At 44.9% G+C, this 18438-nt stretch overlaps 1 protein-coding gene and 1 non-coding gene across 2 annotated transcripts; one reads left to right on the top strand and one right to left on the bottom strand.

Annotated features, from left to right (window-relative positions):
- Positions 1-714: 714 nt before the first annotated feature.
- On the bottom strand, positions 715-9418 carry nr2e3 (nuclear receptor subfamily 2, group E, member 3). Its single transcript, XM_078199986.1, has 8 exons — positions 9361-9418; positions 7655-7805; positions 6906-7009; positions 6457-6699; positions 5398-5579; positions 3820-4060; positions 2575-2680; positions 715-847 (listed from the first exon to the last, which is right to left on the bottom strand). Exons 1-8 carry the CDS (start codon positions 9416-9418, stop codon positions 715-717), a joined length of 1218 nt encoding a protein of 405 aa, XP_078056112.1.
- A 1225-nt stretch (positions 9419-10643) lies between these two features.
- Positions 10644-10715, top strand: trnag-gcc (transfer RNA glycine (anticodon GCC)). Its single transcript has one exon. It is a non-coding gene; the product is annotated as a tRNA-Gly (tRNA).
- Positions 10716-18438: the final 7723 nt, after the last annotated feature.

The raw sequence follows: 18438 nt of genomic DNA, 5'->3' as shown, positions 1-18438 counted from the left end.
TTTTTATTCATTCGTGGGACATGGGCGTCGCTGGCTAGCCAGCATTTATTGCCCATCCCTAGTTGTCCAAGGGCAGTTGAGAGTCAACCACATTGCTGCCCTCGGGCAACTAGGGATGGGCAATTACTAGGCCTTCCCTCTTCTTGTTATTTTCTTGCAAAGGTATGCAGCCTTCTGCATTGTTGTTTCTTCTTCCACTGGCTTACTACTTACTGTCACCTGTAATTCAGTTCTCCAGGAACCTTGCTCCAACCATATAATTTGCTCCTCTTGAAATCCTTGTATACCAGTTTCTCTGCATTTGTCTTCACCATGTAAGCAGGTAATAGTTAAGTGTTCTCTCTCTCTCTACAGTAACATTTCTATATTGAAGAACCACAGATGAACAACAAGCAACTCGGGTAACCAGATTCCAGTTTTATTCTTATATAGAAATATATTCAGTCTTCACGGGTTTAAAAATTATAAGGAGAACTGACCATGTAAAGTGTTGGGGTAGAATGGTGTAAATCAATGTGAAGTATGAGACAACAATAAATAGGGAGGATAACATATCAGGGATACAGAATCACAGGGTGTGGTGTCTCGGTGGAGATTGTGGAGACAGTGTGTAGCATTTTTGGGAGTTAACAAAGACACACTAGGAATTAAGACAATAAACAGCGCAAATTGTTGGGGAGAAGGGGGATGTCGGGGATGCTGCCTGGGAGGTTCTCAACTCTTAAACATGTCACAGAGAAGCTTTTCCATGGGAGTGTTGCCGATGGTTCTGTGGAAAAACAGCAGCTCAATTTGTTCCGAAGAGACAAAACGGAGTGACGGCAGGAGGAGAAGCAACTTTCCAAATCTGAAAAAAAAGACGGACACGAACATGTTCTTAAAAAGCTGACCTTTAACATAATCACTTTTGGGGAAAAAAAAAAAATCAGCAATAGCGCCACTTATCAACAAAGCAAATGGGAAGATTTGAGTAGTGCCTTATCAGGTGTTAGAAATTTCCAAACCTCTTAAGTAGATGAAGGGACATCCTAGATATAGCACTTGGGGCGAATGGGATCAAAGGTTATGGGGAGAAAGCAGGATTAGACTATTGAGTTGGATGATCAGCCATGAATGGTGGAGCAGGTGCGAAGGGCCAAATGGCCGCCTCTTGCTCCTATCTTTGTATGACACGAGGAAGAATTTTTTACGCAAAAGGTGGTGGGCGTCTGGAATTCGCTGCCCGAGTTGATGGTGGAGGCAGAGACCCTAAACACTTTTTGAAAGTTCCTGGATCTGCACCTTAAGTGCTGTGAGCTACAGGGTTATGGGCTAGGTGCAGGAAGGTGGGATTGGAAAGGGCACCTGGATGACCTTGGGCTGGCATGGACAAGATGGACCTACTGGCCGCCTCCTGTCCTGTAACTTTTCTATGGTCCTATGATGAAGTACATTGTGGAGTTACTGCCATTAGTTTTGTAAATATGGTAGGTGTTTAACACACAGTAATGAGATAAGCAACCAGTTAGACGCTTGGTAGTGTTAGTTGAAGTTTCTCATCAAAAAAAGTGCAATGACATTTCTCATGTCCACACACGCGGGCAGGTAGTTCAACATTTCATCTGAAGGAACCCAATATTCAAATGTATACAACGCTTCTATCGGATTGCACCTCAAATCCTGAACCTGACTGGGGTTCTGGAGGCTGAACGGATACATTTGAGGCTGGAATTTTCCAGCCGTTTTCCCACCAAACCAAACTCCCTCCTTGAAAAACTCTGGAGCACATCGGGAGTAATATGGTGAAGTTTACTTCCCCATAGCAGGCGATGAAATAATGAGGAAAGATTGGAGAGACTATTCGGGCTCAACGGGAAAAGAAACTGGAATTTGTTTTTGAAGAGGTCACTGGGCTGGAATGGTAAATTATCACTTTGAAGACATGAATTCATTGGAGATTTTCAGCCTAATATTTTTGATGCATTGTAATCCCATCCATTCTGTCCTGTACAGTCCAGTTTTGTAATTGTAGGTAATTAATTGCTGTTGGCAATTGCTTACTATTAAAAAAATTAGGAAGAAGTTTTTAAAGTTAGTCGCATTTTATTAATCTCCCAGGAGTTAATGTTACTGGTGATTGAGAAAGGATTAGGTTGTGCTGTCTGACATTTGGTAAGCGTCAATAGCCCATTTCCTCCTTCCATTTTAATGGTTTGTATCTAATGCTTCTGCAGTGTCATATATCCATTCAATGTTTTTTTGTATCTGACACTAACATTATCTGATCTGGTAAGAAGTCTCACAAAATCAGGTTAAAGTCCAACAGGTTTATTTGGTGTCACGAGCTTTCAGAGTGTCGCTCCATCATCAGGTGAGTCACCTGATGAAGGCGCAGCGCTCCAAAAGCTCGTGATTCCAAATAAACCTGTTGGACTTTAACCTGGTGTTGTGAGACTTCTTACTGTGCCCACCCCAGTCCAACGCCGGCATCTCCACATCATTATCTGATATGGACAAGTGATTCTGCAAGAAGCCTTTGTGTTATTAGTTGACGTTTCTGCAGGAAACTTGCTTAAGAGGTCTGCCTCTCCTCACCTAACTGGCTGGATTGGATAGTGTGTCCTGTTGTGCTGACCCAGCATCACTTGGGACTGGTCCTGTAGATTCTCCACCTGCTCTGGGTCCTTCAAACCTCGCGTTTCTGAGGGAGAACAAAGTACAGGTGAATGTCTGTTTGACTGACGCAGAGCAATCCTCCCGAGATTCCATTAAGAATACATTTGTACATCTGCCCCAGGTGGCAATCACTCTGAAGCTTGCACGCAAAGAGGGTCATCCTGGGTCCCAGTCCATGCTGACTTGGCTGAGGTCAGCCTGGGATGGGATTTGGGACTCTACCTTTGATCTCAGCATCCTTTGAGTTAGGGAGAGGAAATGTAGGCGGGGTTGAAGCTTTAGATAGCTACCTAGTGACCTCTGCTGGAAGTGCATGTGTGGGCACAGGGTGCTTAGTACTTACAGTCAATAATCCTGCATGAATCATAGAATCCTTACAGTGCAGAAAGAGGCTATTCAGCCCATCGAGTCTGCACTGACAACAATCCTACCCAGGCCCTATTCCCGTATCCCTACATATTAATCTTCCTAATCCCCCTGACGCTAAGGGGCAATTTAGCATAGCCAATCCACCGAACCCGCACATCTTTGGACTGTGGGAGGAAACTGGAGCACCCGGAGGAAACCCACGCAAACACGGGGAGAACGTGCAAACTCCATACAGACAGTGACCTGAGGCCGGAATTGAACCTGGGTCCCTGGTGCTGTGAGGCAGCAGTGCTAACCACTGTGCCACCATGCCACGCTGGAAAAATAGGGCGAAGAAAGCAGAGCATGGAGCAAAGCAATTACTATTGAAATTCCCAATATTGTGTTGAACTTTGGCACAGGCTCACTGAATATATCTGTGTTCAGTCTGCTCACAACCACAAGTATAGTTCATCACAAAAGCATTGGGAAGAGCTAAGTGAGCAATTAATGCTCATGAGTAGTAATCCAGAACGCCATTAACCACCAACATTGCGTCTAGCAAGTGCCATACCTTTGGCCTTAAATAATATTACTTGAGATGACTTAAATATTTATCAAGTTAGCATGTTTCAATATCTTTCATTCTGTATCACACCTCTGTCTGTTCCTCTATCGTGGGGTTCGGTTTGCTGTGATGGTTTACAGGTCTAAACCTGTGCCCTTCGATCTCGAGCTTATGTTACACTGACTGCAGGGTAGATGAATTGATCAGACATGTTGCCAAAGGTAAACGGATGATTTGGTTCTGCTCACCTGGTTTAAAGAGTACCACAGCTTTCAGACAAGCAAACTCTGTGGGGTCCACAGCGATGGCCTTGAATCGACTCATGATCTCCTGCAGGATGCGGACATCTGCCATGGTGGAACTGCTCTTGCCTTGCGGGCTGTGAGAGAGTTCAGGTAATGACAAGAGAGGGCAACTTTCCAACGGCATGGACCATTGGATAGCACAGAGCAGGAAGAGCTCATTCCAGGCTTCCTCCAGCAAGATCACCTGCGTCGGAAACAGTACTTGATTGACGGCGAGGAACAATCAATCAATAATCTACAATAGCTCTACAAAAGCAAAATACTGCAGATGCTGGAAACCTGAAATGAAAACCGAAAATGCAGGAAATACTCAGCAGCATCTGTGGAGATCGAAGCAGAGTTAATGTTTCAGGTCGATCACAGAAAGTACTGATAAAAGGTAATCGAGCTGCAATATTAACTCTTGTTTCTCTCTCCACAGATGCTGTTGAGTATTTCCAGTATTTTCAGTTTTTATTGCCCATACTTCTATCATCAGAGTTCATCTAACTCTTGGATCTTGCTGCTCCACTATTTTTTGTTCTCATATTTGATATTGGCCAGTGCCACATTTATTGTCCATCTCCAGCTACCTTGACGTCATTAGAGTCAACCATTTTCTCCATTCCTCCATTCATTCCCTGCATTGAAATGAATACTCATTGCATCATCTCCTACTCTAACTCACTCTTCCTAAATCCAAACTTCCTTAGTCTTATCTTCCTTCTAACGCCTTCTAAAACCCTAGTTTTGCATCACCTAACCACAATTTTGTTAATTTACCTTTCCAATCACCTCTGCCCAGTTTTCTTTTAAACCTCGGTGGTGTCATTTTGATATGTGGTGCAGTGGTAGTGTCCTTAACTCTGGGCCAGACGCTCCAGGTTCAAGCCTCACTGCCGGGCTAGGTTGCCACGGATCCTGCATTTATAATGTGCCCAAACAGATTGATTATCAGTCTATAAATCTTTCCTATACCCCTGATGACAGGCGGTGGAGAGCGGGAGAGTTTCCTGGTTGGCCATTCTGCAGAAGACCATGGTAAACCACTGCAGTGCTTTGCCAAGCGTAATCATGGACCAATCCAATGGTCGTCAACGCTCTCTTCAGAGCATTTTTGTTTTCCTTGCTTGCTTTGCACTGCAATGTCACTGTTATCAAACTGGAGGCTGAAAGTGTTTGTATTAATATGCTTCATCTTGAAGGAGGTACTTGAAGGAGGTGTCTTTTCACTGTTGGCTTTGCCCCTACTCATTGCTTAACAGAAGTAAAACGCATGAGTAAGATTGAACCAGACTTCTATGTTGAAATAATCTCTGGGAGGAAGAGCTAGATTTACCCGCAAAACTGAGTGCGCGTGACTATTCACTCCTGAGCCCGGAGCTCCAATCCCACCCAGATCATAAAGTTTTCAGTGGAATGTTCCCATATTTGTAATGTTGGAACCGAATGGTAATCCTTTGCCCTCCCAGTGTTTCACCTTAGTGCAGTGCCCCCCCCCCCCCCCCCAGCTGAAGCCCCACCAGCGCTCTGCAGACATACCTGGTCTCTGAATGGCAGATTGGAGAAGACCGGAAGGTTCTTGGCCCATTTGACTGCCATGAAGAGCAGTCTGGCTGAAGTCTCGTACACGCACTCGGGACTACTGGGAGGATAGATGGACATCTGGTACTCGCTGGATGTCCTCTCAGGTTCGTTGCTTGTGACATCGATGTTCTCATCCACTGCAAGCACAATATGTAACAGAGAAACATGACTATCCACTCTCTGTGTGACGGTAAATATCCTTTACTTTTTCTTTTCAACCAGAGCAGTTGGATAATTTTGTGCTGACTTACCTTGATGTGATTCCTTTAGCTACCTAACTCAGAATATGTCCTTGAATTCTCCCTTACAGGTTTAATGCTAATCTCAGCCGTTCAGGCTGTTGGGCCACATTGGCCAGGGAGTGGTATAACCAAGCAGGGTTCCTGCTCCTGATCTACAGCTTCTGCTGAAAGGTAAGTGTGTGCGAGTGTGACGTGCGCACAGGATTTGGTCCCGCTATGATACGTTTGTCAGTGAATAGTTGCTGTCACACATTGTTTAGGCTCTCACACAGGAAGAATTTGTACTTTTCGAGGACGAGAGATTGGGAACAGAGGAGAGAAAAATTACTTTATTTAAATTGGTTTTATAAACTAAAGCTTATAATGTTTATTTATCAGTATCACAAGTAGGCTTACATTAACACTGCAATTAAAATACTGTGAAAATCCCCGAGTCGCCACACTCCGTCGCCTGCTCGCTTGCACTGAGGGAGAATTTAGCACGGCCAATATACCTAACCAGCACGTCTTTTGGACAATGGGAGGAAACCGGAGCACCCGGAGGAAACCCACGCAGACATGGGGAGAATGTGCAGACTCCGCACAGAGAGTGACCCAAGGCTGGAATTGAACCCGGCGCTGTGAGGCAGCAGTGCTAATCACTGGGCCACCCTGCCGCCCCTGAAACTGACACCAGCTGTAATTTGTGTAGAGCTAGTTCAATGCTTCAATCCCTGGAGTTGTCCACACAGTAAAGAAGTGAATGCAGGAGGTTAGGAGCCAAGTTACTGACCGTCCTCGGGCTCCAGCTTGGCGCAGGTCTCAGCAGTCATCAGGCTGGCCATGAACCGGTGGTTATTTGGTGGGCTGATGGTTCTCTGGCTACTGCTGATGTTAGCGGAGACTGGCCTCTGGGCGCTGACAGATGACAGACTGGGCTCTCTGGTGGTGGCAATGTGCTCCTTGTCGGGGTCGAGCTCGGCAGTGTCCATTCGGACCTGGGCAGTACTTCGGGGCTGGCGTTCATTCTGAACAGCTGAAGGAACAAATGAGAAAGGAGAATGAGCAGCGAGAGAGAGAGAGAGAGAGAGAAGATGAGAAGCAGAGAGGGGCAGTCTCGGAGAGAGGAAGAAACACAAAGAATAACACACAGAGATTAGAGGATTAGAGCTGCTTAGAGCCAGAAACATTAAGCCATAATTTCATACATGGTCTTGCACAGAGACATTCACGCACACTCACCGTCTTTATTCATACCAGCCTGCAAACACTTCTTCAGTCTACAAGCCTGGCATTGATTCCGATGGGCTTTATCCACAGGACACATTCCGGTACCCGCCTGACACCTGAGGGCAGAGATGCCGGAACAGTCACTAAATCAATTCAGCAACAACCTCAGCATCCTAAGATATTCGCTATTAAATAGAACAGTACCATTGGGATTCAAGAGCATTAAACCTCATGAGGATTTTACATTGCAATAAAGGCACCTGTATTTATTCCAAATGTAAAAGTGTAAATAACATTGAGGATGCACTAGAAATTTGTCTGAATTTAATAGGTTTACATGATGGGAATGATTGCCAATTAATTTAGTGTCTGGTTTATGCTTTCCAATATTCTACACTTTCAACCGATAATCCTGGACTATTCACTGAAATTGTATGAATAAAATCCATCTCGATCAATCATTTGCTCTTAGTTGTCACTGACCAGTGTTAGCTTGACTCAGTGCTATCACTTGCCTCCGAGTCGGTAGGTCGTGGGTGCAATCCTCGCTGCAGAATGTAAGTATGTAATTTCAGCTGACGCTTCAACACAGGAGTGTCAGAGCCCCTTTCCATGCAACGTTAAACGGAGGTTATCTCTGCCGGTTGAGGTGAGATCTTGGAAGATGCTTTTTCTTTACAAGTTAGGTTGTAAGTTTGGGGATACAGCACAGCATTTATACGTACGAATTATGCAATAGTAAATTTATGATGTTTCCTTACCTGTAGATAAGCTTCCTCCTGACACTCCGCTTGAAGAAGCCACTACAGCCATTGCAGGCATAAATACCATAGTGTTTGCCGCTGCTGGTATCCCCACACACTTTACACATGAGCACAGGGCTGAGGGACTTCCCTGGACTTGGGGTCTTCGCTGATAGCAAATACGAAAGGAAAAACAAAGAGAAATCACCTAGATACTGATATCCTTACCATACTAATACAGATGACAAGTTGCATTAGATATCCGCAACAAAGACTTGGGCTTGACTTGTCACTGGTTGGACTCAACTCAACAAAGGGCAGGCATGACTCTCCACTGAAGAGTTTGGCTTGACTCTTCACCGAGCACTTGGCTTGCCTTGTAGACTGCTCAAAATTCAATATGAATGACGCATTATCGATGAAAGAGATCAAATGTTTGCGATCCAGCACTTTATGCGGAAGAGCAAAATATATTTTTCTAAGAATGACGGCATATTGATGAAGCTCTACTTCTCTTTGACTCATGTTGATTCCTGCTCTGATCCAACAAATGAAGAATTTAACTTGAACTCCTAAATAAAAACTCAAGGATTTTATGGACACGTTCTCCAACCGCTTTAAAGAAGAAACGTCCTCACTGGAAATTCTCAGTTCGCACATTAGAGCTAGTCACAAAATACACAGTGTATTGCAGCACTTAACGTTTATATTTAACCCACCTACATACAAGTAATGTAGTCCTGGGAGGCTTAATAACTTAAATCAGCGCCCTGGCTCCATAATCGTAATTAAAATATGTTTTGACTTATGATGCAATATTTTATTGTTCAAACTGAGGTTTCAATCATCAAGTTTCTTTATTATGTATATTTGACAAATTAATATTCTTTTTCAGTAAAGACTGGGTCTATAAAAGTACACTAATTCAGCATTATACATCTTCTTTCTGAAATGTTTATTCCTTAAACCATTTTTTAGACTGACAACCCAGTCTCGTTTTCTCTCCTTATCTGAATGTTGAATGCACTTTCTCTTCAGGAGCGTGACTAAAATCTTCGTTCATTCTCTTGTTTGCTGTTCCTTGACTGGATTCTTTGTTTCTCACCCTGTTTAACACTGATTGAGCCCTGGCCTTTGACATAATTGTACTCGCTAATAACCCCCAACTCTACTTTGACGGTTCTTCACCTCTCTCTCTCTTGTACCTGTTATTGTCAGCCTCTTTCTCATCTTTCCACGTCTCTCTTTCAGACCTTTAATATGGATTTCTGTCTGGTCCCTTTTAACTTTCTCATTCTCTTTCATACCTGCTTGCCGATTCTTTCTCATTTCTGGTTAGCTGCCCTTCTCATCTCGTTACCGCTCTTGCTCTCATATCGACCTGTCGTTTTCATCCCTGTTGACTTGTTTTTTGTTTCATCTCCCTGGTTGTCTTTCTCAGCCTCACTAGCCATCTCTAATGCCTATCCAGTTGTTCTTCTGGTCCTCCAACTCTCTCTTTATCTCTCACTCAGTAATAAATTCTCTCACACCTGCCTAGTTGCTCTTCTGGTTTGTACTGTCTCTCTCTTTCTCTTTCTGTCTCTCACTCTATGTTTCTCTCTCGCTCACTCACTCGCGCACTCTCATACCTGAATGATTGCTCTCCTGGTTTGTGTTCTCTCTCTCACTCACTCACTCACTGTATGTTCCTCTCTCTCTCACTCACTCGCACTCTCCCATACCTGTCTGGCTGTCCTCCAGCCCTGGGCTGACAGATGACTCAGTGGGGGAGTTGCTCATTCTGTTCCTCAGAGGAGGAGCTGGGTCCTGTCTACAAAATTCCTTCTCCGTCAGCCTGGGAGCGACCGGTCAGCTGATGCAAAAAATCTTGGATGGAGGAAACACTCAATGTTTGGAATAAAGGGAAAATCCAGCTCTTTTGGATGAAGACAGCGTCCAAATGTTAGATAGGAAGTGTTGCTTGTGCAGTTGCTGGCTTTCTGAGTCTCTCTCTCTCTCTCTCTCGCTCTCTCTCCTGCTTTAATGCTGAAAATCTCGAGCTCTTGTTGTGTGTGTGTGAGGAGTTAGTGTGTGAATGAGCCTGGCTAGCGCTCCTGTACTCCTAAAGCCCGCACAGCAGATTAGCCTCTAACGCTCTGTAAGTAGATGCCTATTTGTCAGTCTCTTAATCTTTACTGTCCATTGCAAAGGTGGATCAATCAGTCAGTGCGAGAGAATGCTGAAACCTCTTCTGTCTTAGAACGGTAACTTTAAACTCAATCTCAGCCCCACCCACCTTTCCCCTCTCTCCAACACTGTATAAAAACTCACTTAAAAGTGCTTATTACATCTGAATGCATCTCTTTCTGCAGAATGACGGCTAGATTATATGTGTCATTTCAAAAGGCATGAATTATCCTGTTTGCTAGCATTCAGAGAGTATTTCTCTGTGTGAGTTTATGCTCAATTTCCTGATGTAAATTTGATCTATTTGATTGCTCATGGCTATAATGGTGCCACTATCTGCCTGGATGGCCAGGTGCCTATTAGCTTCATCCTCCCTTTTGAAGGGAAGCAGGCATTTCAATTACACAAATAATTGAATTTTTAATCGCCATGTTTCCCTTACACTAAATTCATCTCATTCTTCGGCTGCGAGGGCAGCCCATGAATTATCAAACGGGCAAAGAGTAAATGGCATAATTCTCTGCTAATTATAAGCTCTCCTGAATAGACCTCCACTAGGTGTATGACCTTCTGACAGCCAGACGGTGAGAATCAAGAGATGCCACAGTGTGCCAGAAGCCATTAGGCTTTCAGCCTGCGCCTTGGATCAATGTTCTTGGTTAGGGGTTGCGTGTCCGTCGAAGTTTAATATGATTTGGAGAAAAATAATTTTCCTTGTATCACTGGTTTGGGTCTGAGTCTTTGATTCCGCCTTCCCTGTTGGGTGGCACGGTGGCACAGATTGGGTTAGCACTGCTGCCTCACGGTGCCAGGGACCCGGGTTCAATTCTCGGCTTGGGTCATTGGTGGTTCAGTGGTAGAATTCTCGCCTGCCACGCGGGAGGCCCGGGTTCGATTCCTGGCCAAGGCAAACCCCGTTCTTTTAATTTCCTTTATTCTTTTGGAGATGTACGAGGCAAGTTTTTTTTTACACAGAGGGTGGTGGGTGCCTGGAACGCGCTGCCGGGGGAGGTGGTGGAAGCAGATACGACAGTGAGTTTTAAGGGGTGTCTGGACAAATACATGAATAGGATGGGAATAGAGGGATACGGAAGGGTAGGGGGTTTTAGTTCAGTCGGGCAGCATGGTCGGTGCAGGCTTAGAGGGCCGAAGGGCCTGTTGATGTGCTGTAATTTTCTTGGTTCTTTGTGCAGACTCCGCACAGACAGTGACATTCTCCCTGTGTCTGCGTGGGTTTCCTCCGGGTGCTCCGGTTTCCCCCCACAGTCCAAAGATGGGTTAGGTGGATTGGCCATGCTAAATTGCCCCTTAGTGTCAGGGAGACTAACTAGGGTAGGTGCATGGGGTTATGGGAATAGTTATGGGGTTATGGGTTATGGGGCGGCACGGTAGCACAGTGGTTAGCACTGCTGCTTCACAGCTCCAGGGTTCCGGGTTCGATTCCCGGCTCGGGTCACTGTCTGTGTGGAGTTTGCACATTCTCCTCGTGTCTGCGTGGGTTTCCTCCGGGTGCTCCGGTTTCCTCCCACAGTCCAAAGATGTGCGGGTTAGGTTGATTGGCCAGGTTAAAAATTGCCCCTTAGAGTCCTGAGATGCGTACGTTAGAGGGATTAGCGGGTAAATATGTGGGGGTGGGGGGTGGGATTGTGGTCGGTGCAGACTCGATGGGCCGAATGGCCTCCTTCTGCACTGTAGGGTTTCTATGATTTCTATGAATAGGGCCTGGGTGGGATTGTGGTCGGTGTAGACTCGATGGGCTGAATGGCCTCCTTCTGCACTGTAGGGATTGTATGATTCCTTTGTTTTTCTCTCTCTGTTTTATCCATGTGTGTGCCCCCCACCCCCACCATCTTTCTCTCAGTTTCCAATCTGTCTGAATCTCTGTTGACATTACTGTCTGATGGCCGTACCTGTCAAAGAGTCTCTCGGAAGCTGATTTTGAACTGCTGGCTGTCCCATTTAAGAGGTGAATCCAGCAGTTGAAAATGACAGAGAACCAGCAGCCCTGCCTGGGACGGGGATGAGGATTTATTTTTTCCCTCTAAGGATAGCCGGTCTGTGGCATTCTCTTCCCCAGGGAGCAGTGGAGGCTGGCTCGTTGAATTTATTCAAGGCCAAGCTAGACAGGTTTTTGACTGACGTGGGAGTCAAAGATTATAGGTGGCAGACAGGAAGGTGGAGCTGAGACCAGATCAGCCATGGTCTTATCGAGTGTCGGAGCAGGCTCAAAGGGCCGAATAGCCCACTCCAGTTTCTAAGTCCTATATTCCTCTGACATCCAAAGTCTGCATGTTGTGGTTTTTCGGGTAAGCCTCTGTCTAACTGGGCACCTGGCTCTTCCAACTGGAGTGGAGAACACAGAACAATGCAGCAGAGGAACAGGCCCTTTGGCCCACCAAGACTGCGCCGATACGCGGAAGGAGGGAGTCTTCTCACATCTGAAATTTGAGGTACTAGGAAGTCCATTTGCCGCGTTCAGTGTTTGGGGCAAGTCCATTTGAACCAGGCTTGGCACAGCCTAATCCTTAAAGGGATTGCTGGAGGCCATTCCAAAAACGGCCTCAAAATATCTGGGGGGTATCTTTGTTGGACCAGGAATAGTCCTGCTGATTTTCAGCTTGCCTCCCTCACTGGACGCATATACATTTTTGTACCTGTTTTGGGCAAAATTTCTCGGCAGTGGTGGGTGGGATTAGAAAGGGCACTTGGGTGTCCTGGGGCACGCATGGACAAGATGGGCCGAATGGCCTCCTTCTGTGCTGTAACTTTTCTATGGTGCTTTCAGGTGAAGGGGGACTTAGAATTCCAAAGAGAAAGGTTGAGGTATCGAGGTGGGCAAAGACAACTGGAGTTGCACAGGAAGGGGCAGAGGGTTCAACAAAAAATATACATCAGTAAAAGATCATTGCAGGGAATAGAAGTATAAGGCGGCATGGTGGCACAGTGGTTAGCACTGCTGCCTCACAGCGCCAGGGACCCGGGTTTGATTCCCGGCTTGGGTCACTGTCTGTGTGGAGTTTGCACATTCTCCCCGTGTCTGCATGGGTTTCCTCCGGGTGCTCCGGTTTCCTCCCATAGTCCAGAGATGTGCGGGTTAGGTGGATTGGCCATACTAAATTGCCCCTTGGTGTCAGGATTATGGTTGGTGCAGACTCGATGGGCCGAATGGTCGCCTCCTGCACTGTCGGGATTCTATGATTCTAAAAATGGAATTAATGGTTCTTTAATCTGATTGCACGAGGCATCTGCAATATGATAGATAAATCAACAACACAAATGGAGGTAAATGATTTACATCTAATCACCATTACACCAATGTTGGGAAATAAATACGCCAGGATGCACAATGTTTTGGAATGATAGAATGGTGAAGAAGGGTGGGGTGGCATTTACAATAAAGGATGATGTAGGACACATGAGGGAGAAAGGACCTGGTATCTGAAGGTCACAAAGTATTATCAGTATGGGTGGAAATGAGGAATAGCAAAAGAAGACCAGTGGGAGTAGTTCATAGCCGTTATACAGTCATAGAGGATTACAGCATGGAAACAGGCCCTTTGGCCCAACGTGTCCATGCCGCCTAGCTTTTACCATTAAGCTAGTCTTAATTGCCCGCATTTGGCCCATATCCCTCTGTACCCATCTTACCCATGTAACTGTCTAAATGCTTTTTAAAAGACAAAATTGTACCCGCCTCTCCTACTACCTCTGGCAGCTTGTTCCAGACACTCACCACCCCCTGTGTGAAAAAATTGCCCCTCTGGACCCTTTTGTATCTCTCCCCTCTCACTTTAAACCTATGCCCTCTAGTTTTAGATTCCTCTACTTTTGGAAAAGATGTTGACTCTCTAACTGATCTGTGCCCCTCATTATTTTATAGACCTCTATAAGATCACCCCTAAGCCTCCTGAACTTCAGGGAAAAAAGTCCCAGTCTATCCAACCTCTCCTTCTAACTCAAACCATCAAGTCCCGGTAGCATCCTAGTAAATCTTTTCTGCACTCTTTCTGGTTTAATAATATCCTTTCTATAACAGGGTGACCAGAATTGCACACAGTATTCCACGTTTGACCTCACCAATGCCTTGTACAGCTTCAACAAGACGTCCCAACTCCTGTATTCAATGTTCTGACCAATGAAACCAAGCATGCTGAATGCCTTCTACACCATCCTATCCACCTGTGACTCCACTTTCAAGGAGCTATGAGCATGTACCCCAGATCTCTTTGTTCTGTAACTCTCCCCAATGCCCTACCATTAACTGAGTAAGTCCTGCCCTGGTTTGATCCACCAAAATGCATCACCTCGCATTTATCTAAATTAAACTCTACCTGCCATTCATCGGCCCACTGGCCCAATTGATCAAGATCCCGTTGCAATCCTAGATAATCACCTTCGTTGTCCACTATGCCACCAATCTTGGTGCCATCTGCAAACTTACTAACCATGCCTTCTAAATTCTCATCCAAATCATTAATATAAATGACAAGTAACAATGGACCCAGCACTGATTCCTGAGGCACACCGCTGGTCACAGACCTCCAGTTTGAAAAACAACCCTCTGCAACCACCCTCTGGCTTCTGTCATCAAGCCAATTTTGTATCCAATTGGCTACCTCACTCTGGATACCGTGAGATTTAACCTCATGCAACAACCTCCCATGCGGTACCTTGTATAGTGGTTATACCATTGGGCAGAGCATTAAACAATAAATAATTGAAGCATGTAACAAAAGAAATATAATAATAATTATGGGGACAATAAGCTGGGACAATCAATTGGTCAGAGTAATCTAGAATGAGTCTTGTAGAATGTTTTAATGGCCATTTCTTGGAACAATAGGTAGTGGAATCAACTGGGATAAAGCTATCTTGTGTAATGAAGCGAGGTTAATTAGTAATATCATGGTAAAAATCCACTGGGAAACAGTGATCATATTACAAGGGGAGGTGATGGCCTGATGGTATTATCGTTAGAATATTAATCCAGAAACTCAGCTAATGTTCTGGAGGCCTGGGTTCGAATCCCGCCACGGCAGATGGTGGGAATTGAATTTCATTTAAAAAATCTGGAATTAAAAATCTACTGATGACCATGAAACCCATTGTCGGAAAAACCCATCTGGGTCACTAATGTCCCTTTCGGGAAGGAAATCTGCCGTCCTTACCTGGTCTGGCCTACATGTGACTCCAGAGCCACAGCAATGCGATTGACTCTCAACTGCCCTCCAAGGGCTACTAGGGATGGGCAATAAATGCTGGCCCAGCCAGCGACGCCCATGTCCCATGAATGAATTTTTAAAAGTAGCATTAATTTCCAAGTTAAGTCTGAAAGTGACATATTCCAGTCGCAAGCGCTATCTTAAACTTAACCAGAGCTGATTATATAGGTATAAGAACATAAGAACTAGGAGCAGGAGTAGGCCACCTGGCCCCTTGAGCCTGCTCCGCCATTCATGGCTGATCTTTTTGTGGACTCAGCCTTTATAAGTAGGAAATCCTGAAGGATACACATTGCACATGGGGGCACAAGAGCAAGAATGGTCTTAGTAAAGGCAAGTCCTTCAATGTCAGTGGCATTTGAAGGCCGAGTGATGTTTGATCAGAGTGTGCATATGTACCGCAGTATCAATGTACCGCTCACCATAACCCTTAATTCCTTTACTGTTCAAAAATTTATCTATCCTTGTCTTAAAAACATTCAATGATATAGCCTCAACTGCTTCACTGGGCAGGGAATTCCACAGATTCACAACCCTTTGTGTGAAGAAGTTTCTCCTCAACTTAATTGGGGAACATGTAAAGAAACAATTCAAAATTTTCAATAAAAATACATTCCATTGAAGAACAAAAACTCAGCAAGAAAGGTCCATCAATGGCTCACTCAGGAAGTTATGGATAGGATTAAATTAAAAGAAAAGGCTTACAAAGTTGCAAAAAACATGGAGTCTGAGGATTGGGAGTGGTTCAGAAACCAGCAAAGGGCCACCAAAAAGTTGATAAAAAGTCAAGAATAAAATATGAGTGTAAAGTGGCCAGAAATATAAAAACAGATTGTAAGAATTTTTGTAAGTATATAAAAAGGAAGAGAGTAGCTAAAGTAAAGATTGGTACCTTAGAGACAGGAAAAATTATTATGGGGAATAAGGTGGTGGAGGCATTGAACAAATATTCTGTGTCTGTCTTTACTGTAAAAGACATAGACCAGAATTCTCTGAGCTCACCCATAGCTGGGATTATCCAGTCCCGCTGCTGTGAATGAAGATTTGGCTGAGTGCCAAATTCTCTTTTCTCGCTGGCAGTGATAGCAGGGCGTGCGGGACTAAAGAATTCCAGCCAGAAGTTCCACTCCAGAAATAGACCATAACCTACGGTTTGGCAGATAAGGCAAAGGAGAATCCAAAGAGCTTCTACAAATACATAAAGTGCAAAAGAGTAACAAGGGAGAGAGTAGGGCCTCTTAAGGATCAACAAGGTAATCTATGTGCGGATCCACAAGAGATGGGTGAGATCCTAAATGAATACTTCTCATCAGTATTTACTGTTGAGAAAAGCATGGATGTTAGGGAACTTGGGGAAATAAATATTGATGTCTTGAGGAGTGTACATATTACAGAGAAGGAGATGCTGGAAGTCTTAAAGCGCATCAAGGTAAATAAATCTGCTGGACCTGATGAGGTATATTCGAGGACGTTGTGGAAGGCTAGGGAGGAAATTGCGAGTCCCCTAGCCGAGATATTTGATTCATCGATAGTCACGGGTGAGGTGCCTGACGATTGGAGAGTGGCAAATGTTGTGCCTTTGTTTAAAAAGGGCTGCAGGGAAAAGCCTGGGAACTACAGGCCAGTGAGCCTCACATTTGTGGTGGGTAAATTGTTGGAAGGTATTTTGAGAGACAGGATCTACAGGCATTTAGAGATGCAAGAACTGATTAGGGACAGTCAGCATGGCTTTGTGAGTGGAAAATCATGTCTCACAAATTTAATTGAGTTTTTTGAAGGGGTAACCAAGAAGGTAGCTGAGGGCACTGCAGTTGATGTTGTCTACATGGACTTTAGCAAGGCCTTTGACAAAGTACCGCATGGTAGGTTGTTGCATAAAGTTAAATCTCACGGGATTCAGGGTGATGGATATAAAATTGGCTTCTTGACAGAAGCCAGAGGGTGGTTGTAGAGAGTTGTTTTTCAAACTGGAGGCCTGTGACCAGCCGTGTGCCTCAGGGATCAGTGCTGGGTCCACTGTTATTTGTCATTTACATGAATGATTTGGATGAGAATATAGGGGGCACAGTTAGTAAGTTTGCAGATGACACCAAGATTGGTGGCATGATGGCCAGTGAGGAAGGTTATCTCCAATTGCAGCGGGATCTTGATCAATTGGGCCAGTGGGCTGACGAATTGCAGATGGAGTTTAATTTAGACAAATGCGAGGTGATGCATTTTGGTATATTGAACCAGGGCAGGACTTACTCAGTTAATGGTAGGGCGTTGGGGAGAGTTACAGAACAAAGAGATCTAGGGGCACATGTTCATAGTTCCTTGAAAGTGGAGTCACAGGTGGACAGAGTGGTGCAGAAGGCATTTGGCATGCTTGGTTTCATCGGTCAGAACATTGAATACAGGAGTTGGATGTATCTACACCAGAAAGAGCGCTGCTGTATCCTAACAGCACTGTGAGTGTACCTACACGACATGGACTGCAGCGGTTCAAAAAAGTGGCTGATTACCACCTTGAGGGCAATTAGGGATGGGCAATAAATGCTGGTCTAGCCAGCAACACCTGCATCCCAAAAATAACTACAAAAAAATCTTTGTATCTGTATTTTAGTCAATATGTTTATTACTCTTACCTAAGCAACATTCAGTCGTGGTTTTGTTATAAACTGGCCCTTACCTTGTTTAAAACTAAAGCTCGTCTGCTAGGTTATTTTTAAATTGAACCACTCATAAATTAGAAAGTGGGGGTGGGGACTGCGTAAGCACACAAAGGAGCTAAGTGACCATCTTAAGGAAATGCCTTTGGTGGTAGCATGGGAAATGAGGAAACATTACTTTTACACAGTGAGTTGTTGTGAGCTGGAAGGGTGAGGGAAACAGATTCAATAGCAACTATTGAAATGGAACTGGATAAATACTTGAAGGAAAAACATCACCGTGTTATGGAGCAAGAGTAGGCAATAAGACTAATTGGATAGCTTTACCCAAGAGCCAGCACTGCCAAGGTGGGCTAGCTGACCACCACCTGTCTCATTCTGTGGTAGAATCGAATCCTTATGGTGCAGCCCATCGAGTCTGTACTGACCTGCCAACAGAGCATCTTACCCAGGCCCTAACCCCTGCATTTACCTTGCTATTCCCCTAACCTGCACATCTTGGGATACTAAGGGGCAATTTAACATGACCAATCCACCTAACCTGCACATCTTTGGACCGTGGGAGGAAACCGGAGCACCCGGAGGAAACCCACGCAGACACGGGGAGAACATGCAGACTCCACACAGACAGTGACTGAAGGCTGCAATTGAACCCAGTAATTGGTAACCCAACTAACAAACACCGGACTCTCGCTGCTTAGGCGTGTACTGATTCACACCCAGGGCTGCCAGAAGGCAGACTATTATTGCAAGTGCTTTC

Source organism: Mustelus asterias, chromosome 29 (assembly GCF_964213995.1).
Source record: "Mustelus asterias chromosome 29, sMusAst1.hap1.1, whole genome shotgun sequence".
In the NCBI taxonomy this organism is placed as follows: Eukaryota; Metazoa; Chordata; class Chondrichthyes; order Carcharhiniformes; family Triakidae; genus Mustelus; species Mustelus asterias.
This window is presented reverse-complemented; position numbering and strand designations above follow the sequence as displayed.